Consider the following 15,416-nt stretch of genomic DNA (forward strand, 5'->3'; position numbering starts at 1 on the left):
CCAATCACTCTAAACATGCTACTGTCACAAACTTTCCCCATCATCATTAATAGCACTCCCCCTTTCCAGTAATTCAGGCTGAAACTCTTGGAGTAATTCCTAACTCCTTTTTTTCTATAACAACCAACCATATGCAATCAGTTAGAAAAATCTCTTAGCTCTATCTTAGAAATATATTCAAAACCCATATACTTCTTACTTCCTCCACTGCTGACAGCCTGGTATCAGCAATCATCAAAGCAACTCTTGTTCACTGCGATAAGTTCCAAACTGGTCTCCTGCTTCTGTTCTTATTACTATTCATTTCAGTAAAATTGGTTTGTTGTTCAGTTCACTTATTACCAGGGATTAATTTCTTCATATTCATTTCTCTTCTGGGACTCAGAGGCTCTGATGCATGTATACTATCTGCTTCTCTTCTTTTTAGTTGGTTCTTTGTCTTTTACGCCCTTTGAACTGTAGCCAGCAATGCCCTCTTTGATCTAAAACAATCCCCTCAACAAAAATGGAAATGAATTACTGGCCTTCTGGATTACATGGTCATGTTCTTGAATATAATTAGGACATAATACATTCACTGGACTGCTTTAAAGATAAAGAGGATTACATTCAATAAAATATGTTGGAAGAGTTGGATAAATGCTATTGGCTCAAAGCTGTTGATTTAATTAAGACAATGAGTTAAGACTAATGAAAACAAGTTGTCCCTACCTGGTAGAGACATAATATTTTGAATATTGTTATCATTGTAACATCCCTGATAAGAAAAGCAAAATGCATAACAAGGTATAGAAGCAAACTTTCCATTTGTTTTGTAATTGACAATTTGGAGTTCTAGTTAAGGAGAAAAAGATTCAATATCCCCTTCCAAAAAAATTGAGGTCAAGATACCCCCTTCATGACTTATTATGTGGGTTCTAACTGACTCGACACTCACAATCATAATCTCAGACATCTGATTCCCAATTTATATAAGAATCAAAAGAAGAGAGAGCAAGATCTATATTAGTATGTATGTATGTATGTATGTATGTATGCTTAGGGCAAGTCCAAAGAGGTCATTTAAGCTAAAATAAAAGTGTATCTAAAGAAAATTATTAATTATCCTATATAATAAAAGCCTAATATGCAAATAAACCAAACAGTGGAATAACTGTTTGCTGTGATGCACACTGACCACCAGGGGGCAGACGCTCAATGCAGGAGCTGTCCCCTGGTGGTCAGTGTGCTCCCACAGGGGGAGCACTGCTCAGCTAGAAGCTGGGTTCAAGGCTGGCTAGTGTAGCAGTGGTGGCGGGAATCTCTCCCGCCTCTGCAGCAGTGCTAAGGAGCATCAAGCAGGCAGGCGGTAAGGAGAGAGGGGTCCTGGACTATGAGAGGGCACAGGCTGGGCTGAGGCCTCCAACCCCCTCCCCCAGTGCACGAATGTCATGCACCGTGCTTCTAGTATAATATAAACAGTGCATGGATATGATAAAATTGTAAGGTTTGGGCAACTAAGTTATTACCTTTCTATTTGTATTGTTATTAAGACTATAGTTAGGGCTTTCTTTTTTTTTTTTTTTTTTCTCTCTTGAATGTTTAGTTTACACTTGGTGTCTCCTTATTCTGCCCTGCATTTTGTCCACTCCATACTCTGCTGCTGCTGCTACCATGGCATTTCCATGTGCTCATTTTCCTCCTGCCATGTATCTGCTTATCAATGTGATGGCGAGGCTTTCCTGACTGACCTGCACTGAGCATCTCTCTTAGGTTTCACACCATCTTGGGGAGTTCAAGACATACCAAGAATTTTTGTCAGAAACTCTCCATATTTCCAGGGCCTTCTCTCACTAAAATACTCTGTCATTTAACATTCAGTAATTTAAAACTATTATGCACATAATTTCATTTTTGAAATGCATAATAACCCTATAGGAAACCTAATTATGAATCATTATAACAAAGAGTAAATAAAAATGGTCTCCTTTAAAAGTCTTTTAAGAAATAATTAAATTCTACTAAGGAGAAGAGTTTAGTTTTATAATGAAAGGATTTTTTTCTCATACAAATAATAAATTTTGGCAATTTTACATAATTTTTTTTCAAATTGACATTGTTCAGTAATGCTTGATTTCGAGGTCACTTTATAACTATTTCCTATTTTCTTTGGGTTACACCAGATTATTTGAAGAATGAAAAACTACAAAATAATGTCTGGAGCAATCAGTTTTTATGAATTCTGTAAGGTAAAACAGAAAGAAACATGTAAACAACAAAAATAAAAGCACAGGGGATAGTTTAAATGGAAGGATTTGAAGAAAATAAAAATACAACATGGGAGGTCATTGGGAATGATCTCCAATGTGTTGAAAAGCTGATATACACTTGATTGTTTTTCTTCCTGAATAATTTTCAACAATTCAAGTCCACTGTACTCCATTTTTTACTGTGTGTCCCTCCTGAAGGTACAGAGCAGACTGACGTAGCTGGGTGCAGAGAGAAGGGGAGAAGGTCAGAGTCTAGGCTAGAGAGTAAGCAACAGCTGATCATGCAGGGCCTTATTGATCAACACAAAAAGACACCATTGAAGGGCATAGTCAGATCTGTGGTTTTAAAAAGTCACTTTGGCTCTCACCTGGAGGATAGCTAATGTGAATGAAGAGACCACTTAGGACTGTCAGTTAGGAGGATTTACTCCATGGATGAGATGATGGTAATTTAAACTATTATGGCAGCTACAGACTATAGAGATAGAGAAATAAGAGTGAGCTTTGGGCCTGGCCAGTGTGGCTCAGTGGTTGATCATTAACCTATGAACCAGGAGGCCACGGTTCAATTCCTGAGAGGGCACATGCCTGAGTTTCAGGCTCAATCCCCAGTAGGAGGCAGCCGATCAATGATTCTCTCTCATCATTGATGTTTCTATCTCTCTCTCCCTCTCCCTTCCTCTCTAAAATCAGTAATATATATGAGCTTTGGACTGGATTGGATAAGGGAGTAAATGGAAGGATAATGGAAATAAGAAAGAGGACTGCTATAGCTCTCTGGCTTATGCCACTTCATTTACCAATACTACAAGGAATAATGGTACAGGACAGGTTTTGGGGTTTCATTTTGTAAAAATGGACTTGAAAGTACTTTGGAGACTTTCAAATCTTGTGAACTTTGGCAAGTTGCTCTTCTCAGAACTTCGTTTATCTACAAAATGAGCTGTTTACACTAAGAGACCTAATCAAGTTGTTACTGGAATTACAGTGCTATCATTATGGTTTTAATTGTGAGTGTAGGGAAAAGCAGAAGATTGAATACTTGATAAGTATTTTGATAACCTGAATGCTAAAAGGAAGGGGATGATAATACATGTCTAGGACGGGGAATGGTGTGATGAAACTTAATTTGAAGAACATTCTGACAGCTGGACTGAAGCAAGAGAGCCATTAGCAGATGGGAAGTCAGAGCAGATCAATGAATCAATGGCGGCCTAAACAGTAGTAGGGACTTTGGAAAAAGGAAAATTAATGTTTTAGATAGTGTAGCATGAATTAGCAGCATTTGAAAATGTAAATCAGAAAATGAAAGAGAGAGAAACAAACTAACATATTTTTTTCCCTAAGCTTTGAAGATGAAAAGGATGATAGAAGCACAAGAATGTATTTAAGGGATATTATTGGGGGACTTGAATGATTAGTTTTTCTGACATGCTAAGTAGGTAGCTGTGCCTTTTTTATTATTATTATTTTAGTTATGCCATATTTTTAAAAAGTAATTTACTTTTTTAAGGAAAATAATCATTCAATAGTAGAAGGACTGAATGCAATTTACTTTAAAAATTTTATAAAGAAGCATTTAATAAGTCTATGCAGAGATTCACTGTGCAAATCATAGTACTAGGAATAGTTCCTGCAACTTGTTCTGAAAGTTCTATTTTCACTCTCTGACTTCATTCCTCAGCTCCATGTGGTGGCCATTTCTCAGCTCCCAGCGGACTGATTCTCTCTCCGGGATGGCCAGGATACTATAAAGACTCTTTGAATTGTGAGTGGGTGATTGAAGCTGAACCCGGACACTCTATCAAAATTACATTTGAAAGGTCTCTGGAATTTTTTTTAACCTTAAAGAGATATTATGTAAAGAAATAGTTGACTTCCTCCATTTTATTTACCAAATTGATGTATAATTTTACTGCAATAGTCAATTGTTGTGCCTTGAATACTTCAGGTGATGGGCCCTCTTTTAACATTTCAGCCTGTTTTCAAGCTGTGTTTTATTTGTTTAATGCTGTATCAGCACTATTGAGATATGGAAGATGGACCTTTGAGCTTTAAATATATATGCACATTACTGAGTAATGAACATGTGATTTTTAAATTAATGACTTTACTTGTCCTATACTTTGAAGGACCTGTAAATTCTGTACTAGATTTTAGGAGGCAAAGGTGCTATAACACATTCAAATCAATACCTTGTTGCAGCCTACAACAGTAACACTACACATATACCTACACTAACAAGTCCTTCAGAAAAATGACTCTATCAAATTAATGCATATTAATCATTGGTTAGTTGAGATTTTTCTTAGGAAAATTAGTATTACTGATTTTGAATTAGTATTACAATTATCTGTATGGTGAAAGATTGTAATATCATGACTAAAAGAACGAAGCTTCCGATCTGTGATTGGACCACTATTGAGAAATCCAAAGGATTAATATATTTCCCAATTATTAATATATTCCCAATTATTGTTCATTGCATTTCCAAATCCCTTTCTTTTTTTATTTTTAAAAAGAAGAAATAAAAGAAAGAAACCTCTGTAAGCATTGCATTCATGTGATAAGCATATAAATATATTAATACAGTGGAATTAGAGTCTGATGATTGAATTTGTCAAATATGACACATACACACAAGCCAGTAAGATTCTTGAGTTGGAGCTATTTGAAAGGAAAATTAAATATCTCCCATTTCTTCTTTCCCAAGACCCTTTAAGGGTATGCGATTTTGCTTTAGAGCTGTCTATACTCCCATGTACTTCGTCAGAAAACAAGTCCCTTAAAATATTCATCTTAAAAAGCTGTCACATGGTTAATAGTAGCTCAGTATCAAAGCAAGTTAAAAAAATAAATGAGAGTTTTATCCATTGGGGTAGTGGCATAAAATAGTCACTTTGTAATCAGATAGATGAAATACTCTATCACTTCCTTGTTTTGTGACCTTATGATATGTTGGTGCTTCATTTCCCCCTTAAGATTGTTTTAAGAAACAAGTTATCTCTGAAGTATATAATAACAGTTATGTTCTTGCAAAAACTCATTTCCTTCTGAATTCCAGCCAAGCTCTTTCAAGGTTACTACCAACTCTTTAATAGTCCCGCTCATTCAGAGAATATGTTTTAATAAAATGTTGTGCCAAATAATGAATTGTATTTATTATAAAGTTATGTTACTTCCTTTCTAGTACTCATGAATAACTTAAATTAATCTTGTTGAAAACATTTTTAAATATCAGATAATGTAATTAAGATGGTGGCATAGATATTTTTTATTTTATTTCTTCTAATATTGTCTAGTGTAGCAATTGGTTAGAATTAATTTACAGAAATAAAACCTAAAAACATTACAAATATAAGCCATTAGTTAGCTTCTTTAGATTGCTTCAAATAGCTTAAATCAATGAAATCTTCAGAAATATAATTTTGTATCAAATACAATACAGAATGCCAGTAATGCCAATGGACATATGTGGTGGTTTTTAGCATTTATCTCTTCCTACCATAGTCAAACACAGTTAACAAGTCTTATCCTTTGATTTATAGATAAACTTTTGCTTTGTGTCTTCCCACAGTTCCTAAATTTTCTCAATCTATGGCAGCTCCTAACTGAACTCATCCTCTTTTCTGTTCCTTCTATTCCTTTTCCTGTCTTCAACTACTTGACCACAAATTATCAGTATCAATCTTCCAGAGAGCAATTTTTTTTTTAATCACGAGAACTATCAAAATTTGGTCAAAACAGGTTTGAATTAACACCAAGAATGTTTTCAAAAGAACAAAAATTGGGTAAGATTAGATCCAGCTTCATTTTTTAATATCATCTAGTGGATTTATAAGTTACGATAAACAATAAATTTATTAATGTCATCAACGAATGAACATTAGATTGAGACAACTAATGATAAATTTATACAAACGATTTTAAAATACAAAATGAAATTCAAATTATTGTGTAACCCTGTCCTATTCCCTTTGTTAGTATAATGCATTTTTATAGTTCCTTAGGGCAAATTTGTGATGATTTTCTATATAGATTCACTCCCCTGAACAACATTCTCTGTATCACCAGTTACTGGTCCTATTCTATTAAGAATTAAGTCTCTTTATGGTTCAGTTCAAAGTAATCCCTGACTCTTCTGTGCATTTTAATTCAGTTATTATCAACTGACTAGCTATCAAGGTGAAACTTGAATTTCCATACTACAATAGAAGGACCACAAAACAACCAATTATGGATTCACAATGCACAGTTGCATGACTGTGCATTCTTATACAAACACCTGTGTTCCTGTACACTTCCTATTCTAGATTACATTATTGGAAAAGTTATTTTAGACAAACACAATATATTCCAGGTTGCAAAAGGAAAAGTATGATAAACTTATGAAATCCATTCATTTTACTAAGTGTGTTGCTTAACAGAATGTAACAGTGGTACATATTGAAAGGTGTTCCAATTGTACTTCTTAACAGCATTAAATTACACACTTAATTTTGACTACTTGCATGCCATATTCATATTAATATCAGAGATTTTATAATGAAGTAAAGTTTTTAATTTTTAAGTGTCCCCCTCAATTGTTTTGACCAGGTTCTGAGTTTTACTTGTCTGCTTTTGTTTTTTTAAAGAATAACATAGTTTATGCCTGTAATGATGAGAAGACTGGTAGATATGACAGTAACAGTGATTATTTGAACATTAGTGGACGTTTCAACTCAAAATTATTTCCTAAAGTGTACCAGAGATAACTCGTTCCTGAAAATGTAATGAAAGATACATTTTAAAAGGATGAAAATGCATGGTTAAAACTGGAATGCCCAAGTAATTGAGTGCCTTTTTGTCAAGTTAGTAACCGCCCTAGAGAAAAGAAAGATACTTTTGTCATTAAAATACATTGATTCATTCATTTATACTTATCTAATAAATATTCATTGCATGTCTGCTACATGCAAAGCATTAACAAAGCTGACACTGTCTGACCTCATGCAGTTTATAGACTCTTAAAGGGGACAGTTATTAAACAAGCGAACATGACTATGATTAATGTCACAAAAGACACTGTACATTGTAGCGAGGGAACTAACCTACACTATGAAGTCAGGGAAAGGCTTCCTGAGGAGATGGTTAAGCTGAATGAATACTGTAAGATCTGTAGAAAAAACCTTGGTGAAAGTGGGAAAAGAATTTCCTGGTCTATAGGATCATTATGGTCAAGGAACTAAAATCCTCAGTATTCCATGATTCCATGTGAAGTTTTTCCACAGCTAAGATTTCTGGTCTAGATTTAGAATATGATATGATCTTGAAGTGCAAGGAAGAAATTTAAAAAATGCTATTTTATTTGCATGTCAAGCATGTTAAAAGGAGCTCTGTATTGATTGCAGTTTACAAAATAATGGTATCTTATTTTAAGAAATTGAAAATGGTAGGAGCAACAACAACCAGATATCTAAAACTAAAACTAGCCAGCATAGCAGAGTGGTTAGGAACAGAGATACTTGGGTTTTTATAAGCTAAAGCAAATTATAAAATGGTAAAAAAAAAAGTAAATAGTGATTGAAATAGCAATCTAAGGTATTATTTCCTATATAGTATTATGCTAATAAATATATTTTACGTGTCTCTTATTCTTAGATTTCAGACTGAACTAAATTATGATGTTCTGGAAGTTCATGATGGGCCAAATCTTCTATCACCCTTGCTTGGATCTTACAATGGCACACAAGTGCCCCAGTTTCTATTTAGTAGCAGTAATTTTATATACCTTCTATTTACAACAGACAACAGCCGTTCTAATAATGGCTTCAAGATTCATTATGAAAGTAAGTATTGCCAACATGTTTTTTATTTTCCTATTCTGTTTCCCTACATTTAAATTTAGCATTATATTATTTAGTGAACTAGATTTTTTTTTAAATTGGAGCTCTCCTTGACCTGTGAGAATGCTAATAGTTTGCAAGTTGTATATTTTAATAAACTCTGCACTAGATTTTTCGACAACATAGAATAGACTTTAGGAACATAATCCATTTTTTTGTTTTTGTACTGTTTCCCCCTCCCCAAGAAAAAAATACTTTTGTTTATTATGTCATATTTCTTAAAATACAAATATAATTAAGTCTTTGGTGATCTGAATATTTTATGAAACAATATATTTATAAATGGGTACAAAGCAAATCCATAGCTACAGAGACCCATCTCTAAAGACATATTTTTCATATGCATGAGTCTATATTCTTCTTTTTTCCAACTTTGGAAAACGCTAGACATCAGAAAGAATGTACAATTTAAATAGCAGTTGTTATAATGGGAGGGGGTAGAGAAACTCAGACTTAAAATGATTATATGTTTTTATCACATATGTCAGGGTAAGAAAGGTCCAAACTTGTAGAGAATTTTTATAAGTTTATTTGAGTCAAAACTGATGACAGTTGCCAGAAAGTAAGGTCTGAAATGCTCAGAGAATGGCAGTTTGCAATTTCTTTTACTCATTTAGATAAGAGGGAAGGGAAGGAAGATTACAAGAAGGTGGGAAGGCAAGGCGGGATTGGATTACAGGACAGCTAACAAGATTATGTGCTCCCTTGGGGGTGGTTATGCTTATCTCAATGGTGTGCTAACCTATGGACAAAAACAATGCACAGGCCTTGGTTAAGGCAGAGATAAGCCTTTTACTAAAAAAGTCGTATGCCTGGAGTGTGACTACTCACCATGACCTTCCCAGGTAGGAATTTTTGACCAGATCAGCCTGTGAGGTTACTTTCTATAGCACCCCTTTTTCATCCACACATCGAATAACCAAATAAGCAGAAAACCTATTTTGAGATTTTACTTCTGTAAAAACAAGTTCTATAAAATAAAATAAATGAGAAAGTGATAATGTATTTCATTATAATGACATGAACTTTGAAAATTATGTATATTTCCAATACTGAAAAATGTTCTAAATTTGCTTAACTAGCAATTAAATTCTAACTTTAGTGATTATTTGTCAGAAAATTATACTATCTGTTTATCATGACCTTTCTGAGTTCCTAAATTTTGCAACATTTGCATTGCCTTGGCTTATTTGCTTGTCAATCAATTATGAAATATTTCTTTAGATGTATTCTGTGACTGCTGGATGTGTACATTTCAGTTGGGAACATAAAAGAAATGTATCATCTTATTTCATGTATCAGTTGGAAAGACAAGGACAAATCAAAGGATTAACCTTATACTATTCACTGAGCTCTACTCTGAGTAATCTGAAAGAATTAAAATCACTTTTGATTAATTAAATTGGCTTGATCTTGCTTTTTCCATAATTTACATTTTGTGTGACCCCATCAAACCCCCATTTCCATGAATTCTTTTTTTTTTTAATATATTTTATTGATTTTCTACAGAGAGGAAGGGAGAGAGATAGAGAGTTAGAAACATCAATGAGAGAGAAACATCGATCAGCTGCCTCCTGCACATCTCCTACTGGGGATGTGCCCACAACCCAGGTACATGCCCTTGACCGGAATCGAACCTGGGACCCTTCAGTCCGCAGGCCAACGCTCTATCCACTGAGCCAAACCGGTTTCGGCATCCATGAATTCTTAAGATATTACTCCAACGTAAGAGTCCTGAATAAAGGAAAGTCATATATACACTGGAGCATTAGAAGATCAAGACTTCAAGGAGAGGAGATCTGAACTTGTCTATTAAAGATTGAGACAATTGTGTAAAATAAGGGGACAATTGAAGGTCTTCCTGGCAGAGAAATAAAGCATAGAACTAATTAAGAGAATCACCTGACTGGAAATGGAGAATGACTATGGGGAAATAATGGAAATTAAGAATATTGAGTTCAGTTTGGGAGCTTTAAATTTAAGAGTGCTGACTTTGAACTTGCTGCCATTAACATAAGGTACAATGCAATGAAATAATAGGTTTTATGCTGGGGTCCAACCCCAGCAGGTCCAGGGGTCCCCAAAGGTGTGGACGGAGTCGGCGAAGAATGAATGACATGGAAACTGGTTTCAGTTCATCAGCATAGCGAGGTTCTCCCTCCAGGATCTCCAGCGAAGTTCTGGTTAGGAACTCCAACCAAGTTCTGGTCAGGATCTCCAATCAAGTTCTGGTGCCATGTTCTCTCGCTAGGTTCTCCAGCCAGGTTCTCCAGGTTCTCTAGCCAGGTTCGGTCGCCAGGTTCGGTCGCCAGGTTCTTTTGCCATGTTCTGTCTAGCTTCTTCAGCAAAGTTCTGTAGCCAGGTTCTGTCCAGGATCTTTTGCCATGTTCTCTCCCTAGGTTCTCTCTCTAGGTTCTGTCTAGGATCTCCAGCCAAGTCCTGTCTCTTGGTTCTCTCTCTAGGTTCTCTTTCTAGGTTCTCTCTCTTGTTGTCTTGTTACATCTGTATTTATACCAGTTTATTTTAATCCTGTCAATTTCTATTGCAAAGGTTAGGGCGTTTCTTATCTCCACTCCAGGGAGTAAAGATTATGTAGCTTAACTACCCGCCTGGCACTTAATTAAGGGGTTGTATCCCCTCCCTAACCTCAGGGAAAGATCCCCACCTGGGGAAACAACCTTTCTCGGAGAGGTGACCTTGGTTAAAACACATGGTGCTAAAGGGAGCAAACATATTAAGAACAGTATGCTATATATGCCAGGTCCATTGAAACATATGCTGTGTAGATGTTTCTTTCCTGCAGCGACTGTGTCAAGCAGCAAGGATGGACCGGCTTCCGGCAGTTTTAGGGATGTATATGTCCAAAATTGTATATAAAACAGACTGGAGATGAAAGATACTGAAGTAAAGGCCAGACATTATTGTTTGTGTTTTAGACTTGAAGTGATGAAGGCCTTGAGTAGGGTGAGGATAAATTGCATTACGCTTTTCAATGAGGGTGGATTTCAGACATATTTTGTAGAGGGGAAAAAAAAAATTCTGAGAGGGATTCATGATGAATGAGTATTTCAAAGAACTGGGTGCCTAGAAGAATAATGGTCACATTTAGAAGAGGAATATATCAGGTCAAAGTAATTGTGTTGAACATAAATTTTTCTGACACATTTTAGTTTCTCATTAAAAACAACACCATTTAAATGAAATGAATGTGGTTGATAAATACAGTTAAAATGCACTCTTTACCTCTTTAAAATTGGATTTATTTTTTTAATATTTTGTTTAGCTTTAGTTTAAAATTGTGTAGTTAATACAAATAAAAACTTTCTCATGTGAATAGGATTTTATATGATATGTATTTTTTTAAGTTAAATCTTTATTGTTGAAAGTATTACATATGTCCCCCATTGGCCCCTTCTACCCCCCCTCCCAGGCCTTCACCTCCCTATTGTCTCTATTGTCTGTGTCCACGGGTTATGCATATATGTATACAAGTTCTTTGGTAGATCACTTCCCATCAGCCACTCTCTTGGACCTTCCCTCTGAGATTCCGCAGTCTGTTCTATGCTTCTATGATATGTAATTTTTAAAATGCTAATTATTATTTGGGGGAATATAAAATAAGTAGTTATTTGTTCTCTAAATCTCCCTTCTAGGAATAGTAAGATAATTATTTATCTTTTACCCCAGTTCTCAACTGGAGGCATTTTTGCATCCAAGGGGACATTTGACAATATCTGGAGACATCTTTGATTGTCATAACTGCAGGAGTGCTATTGGCATTTAGAAGGTCCATGTGAGGGATGTTGCTAAATATATAAGGACAGTACAGCTCCACAGCAAAGAATTATGCTGCCCCAAAATTAACAGTGCCAAGGTTCTGAAACCTAAAGTGTCTTATTAAAGGGAAAGGCATAGTCATGATATGGCCTCAGCTAGAGATGATAAATCTCAAGGAAGATTATCATCAGGAGACACCAATGTGTAGTATAGGTTATTGGAAGTTCCATCAATATTGGCCAGCATGGCTCAGTGGTTGAGTATTGACCTATGAACCAGGAGGTCACAGTTTGATTCCCAGTCAGAGAACATACCCTGTTGCAGGCTCGGTCCTCAGTGTGGGTGTGCAGGAGGCAGCTGATCAATGATTCTTTCATCATTTGATGTTTCTATCTCTCTTTCCCTCTCCCTTCCTCTCTGAAATCTATAAAAGTATATATATTTTTTAAAAAAGGTAAAAGAAAGTCCCATCAAGTATTCACAAGAGCAGTTGCACAGTTTTACTTAGAAAGATATTGGTGATCATACTTTCATATATGGCAAAATATAGGAATTATATATATTTCCTATCAAAATGATAAACTTCCAATTTAAAAGTTGATTAAAAATTTTAAAAACACATAACGAATATTTGGTATAATATTGGCTATTGACAAGGGCTCCAGAGTCAGAGTCACCTAACAATCAAATGAAATGTTCCTGGTAAAATTAATTTTATGGGATTCTTTTAACAACTAACTGAAGAAAATTTTGCAAAATTATTCGTGTTGTCCCTGGAATAGAATAAGCTCAAGAAACATTAATTACTGCTATGATTACATATATCATTTATAATAATACAATGTTTGATAACTATATATTTTCATAGAGTTCTTATATAATGAAATGACCTGAATTTGGTCTTTGTGGGGATGTCAAAGGAAATATCAAAACAAATTTGTTAAATAAATTGTTGGTTTTAACATAAAGCTGTGATTACATTAATTTATTAGTAAAAATCATCATTCACAATTGTTTGAAGATAGAAATTAATTTCAGCAAATCTGATTCCCATAAAGCTTACTCTTCGTTTTCCAGGTGTAACAGTGAACACCTATTCTTGTTTGGACCCTGGCATACCTGTACATGGCCGTCGCTATGGTCATGATTTCTCCATTGGATCTACTGTTTCATTTAGTTGTGACCCCGGATACAGGCTAAGCCATGAAGAGCCCCTTCTGTGTGAAAAAAACCACTGGTGGAGTCATCCACTTCCAACCTGTGATGGTAAGAATTCATTCAATATGAAAAATGAACTGATTTATGAACCAAAAAGGAATCAATATAGCCTTTATAAAAGGTGAGACTTAACATAACTATGAATATTTTATATTTTGGAAATTTTATGTTATCAAACCATTCATAAAGAAAAGAAAGAATGAATATTGATAATCACCCAAACCTATCACAGACCTAAGGATGCTATATGTATTTTTCAAATGTGCTGAGGAAATCATTTTAAGTGCATATTGTGTGCTTGGACCTTTTGACAAAATAACATTGAAAATTTCAAATTGGTATCAGATGAATGCACTGATGGAATAGAGCATTTACCCCCTGCCTTGGAAGGCAGCATGTACCAATTCAAATGCTACCTAGCTACACAGCACAGTGGCCGGGTACCCAGACGGCCCTGTGGTGGCATGTTGCTGGTCATGATGAATAGCATACTAGTGCCCTTATTAGTTTTTGTTTCCATGGAGAATAGTTCAGAAATGCTTCATTTTTCAGAAAAGACATGAAAATACAATGGAAGGAACTGCTTCCCTAAGATTAGGAAGTGCTTTCATTCTTGCTTTATTAAAAAGCATACAATGTAAATCTATGCAGTGTTTAGTTCTGGGTTTTAGTTTTTATTTACAACACTATTTCCAGCTTTTATACTTTTCTAAGTGGAAGACCACATGGTTCCTTTTATGATTAAATTTTCAAGTACTGTTGGTGCCATCATTTTTTAGTAGCAGCTTTAGTCCAATTTATTTTTATAACAAGGTTTGAAAAAATCATCAGCGTATCTCCCTTGTATTTGGTTCAGTACCATTTATAATAGTCAGCATTTGTGTGATTGTGACAGAAACCCAATTTTAACTGGTTTAAAAGCATAAAAGCAGAATTTGTTGTTTGACTACCAGAATCTTAGGAAAGGCAGAGGTGGTTGGTGACATCTAGGCACCAACAGGGATCCATGGAAGAGCATGAAATCTGACTCTCTTTGTTCCCCATCCTTCAGTTCACTGACCCCTGCTTATCTCAGTCACATCTTGAGGCTCCTGCACTGCAAAACTTTGATCAACAGTCATCATTTTGTACTTATTTAATCTCCTCGGGAGAGGCACCTCCCAACAATAGGGTTGTTCTCCCAAACACTCAGGCTGCAAGCAGAATTTTTCTAATTATTAGCATATCTGTAGCAGAAGCCATTTGCCTGGAAGACAAGGGGAAAATCCAGGCCAGAATTAAGTTACACTTACAGGCAAGAAAACTGAGGTAAACAAAGATTCATTATCTTGCCTAGTGTCACCCCACCAGCTAATCACAGTCAGGATTCAAACTCAGCCAGCCTAAATCCAGATCCTATGCACTGGCCTTCTACTACACTGCCTCCAGCCCACATTCTCCACATTCATAGTATACTAAATTTATTTAAAATGAAAGTGTAATTATAGATTTATGTACTCAGTGATACCACATATTTATTTTAAAACTTTTATATAAAAATATCTTTAAATAGTTTATGGATACTCTGTACTGCTTGAAATGTGTGACTGAAAAACAGGACATTGCCCTTTTTTACTATCAATTATGTCATATGGAAAGAGTACTTTGAGCTCAATTATATTTTCTGTGTACGTATATTCTGAGTAAAAATTGATTCTTTCTGTTAATGGTGAACAATACCAGATGTTACCTGTGAAGTTAGATCTTGGTTCTTGAGATTTGCCAAGAAAGAATTCAAAGCCAAGAACTCAAATAAGGGGATGTTTATTTAGACAGTCACAGAGGTAGAAGAAGTGAGCCAGGTGGGCTGGGTGGACTCAGAAAACAAGTTACAGAGTCAAAAGAAGGGCCCATGTAGCTTTGGAGAAAGAAAGCACAGATAAGCACCTGAGGGAGAAGGCACAGGCATGAGAGAGAGAGAGACAGAGATAGAAATAGAGAGAGAAAGAGAGAGAGAGAGAGAGAGAAAGCGCACACATGGGGTCCTTTTTCTTAAGGGTTTTTAAAGGGGGGGACGTTAGGACAAGTCTCAGGGGAGACTCTCAATAGAACATTCATTAGCTTTTCCAGGTGTGTCCTTTCCGGATCTTGGTTTCCACTGATTGGTGGGCACCAGGATAGGAGGTCATTAGTCAATACATCTTGTCCTGATGTCAGTCATGATGTCGCTTCCTCTGGTTTTGCTGCCTTTCTGGGACTGGAGCTGAAACAAAACTGAGGCCTAGATGTTATCTTTAGTTTGACCAAA

General features: G+C 35.5%; 1 protein-coding gene across 2 annotated transcripts in view; it reads left to right on the forward strand.

Moving 5' to 3' along the window:
- Nucleotides 1-15,416, forward strand: part of CSMD3 (CUB and Sushi multiple domains 3) — an 857,474-nt gene that overhangs the window by 521,101 nt on the left and 320,957 nt on the right. For both annotated transcript variants that reach the window (XM_070391936.1, XM_070391937.1), the window contains 3 exons: nucleotides 3,934-4,072; nucleotides 7,890-8,077; nucleotides 12,989-13,177. In XM_070391936.1, the coding sequence (XP_070248037.1) occupies nucleotides 3,934-4,072; nucleotides 7,890-8,077; nucleotides 12,989-13,177 (516 nt within the window). The remainder of the gene's footprint in view (nucleotides 1-3,933; nucleotides 4,073-7,889; nucleotides 8,078-12,988; nucleotides 13,178-15,416) is intronic.

The sequence above is a fragment of the Myotis yumanensis genome, unplaced genomic scaffold (assembly GCF_028538775.1).
Source record: "Myotis yumanensis isolate MYYU_CA2020_CCGP unplaced genomic scaffold, mMyoYum1.0.hap1 SCAF_15, whole genome shotgun sequence".
NCBI lineage: Eukaryota > Metazoa > Chordata > Mammalia > Chiroptera > Vespertilionidae > Myotis > Myotis yumanensis.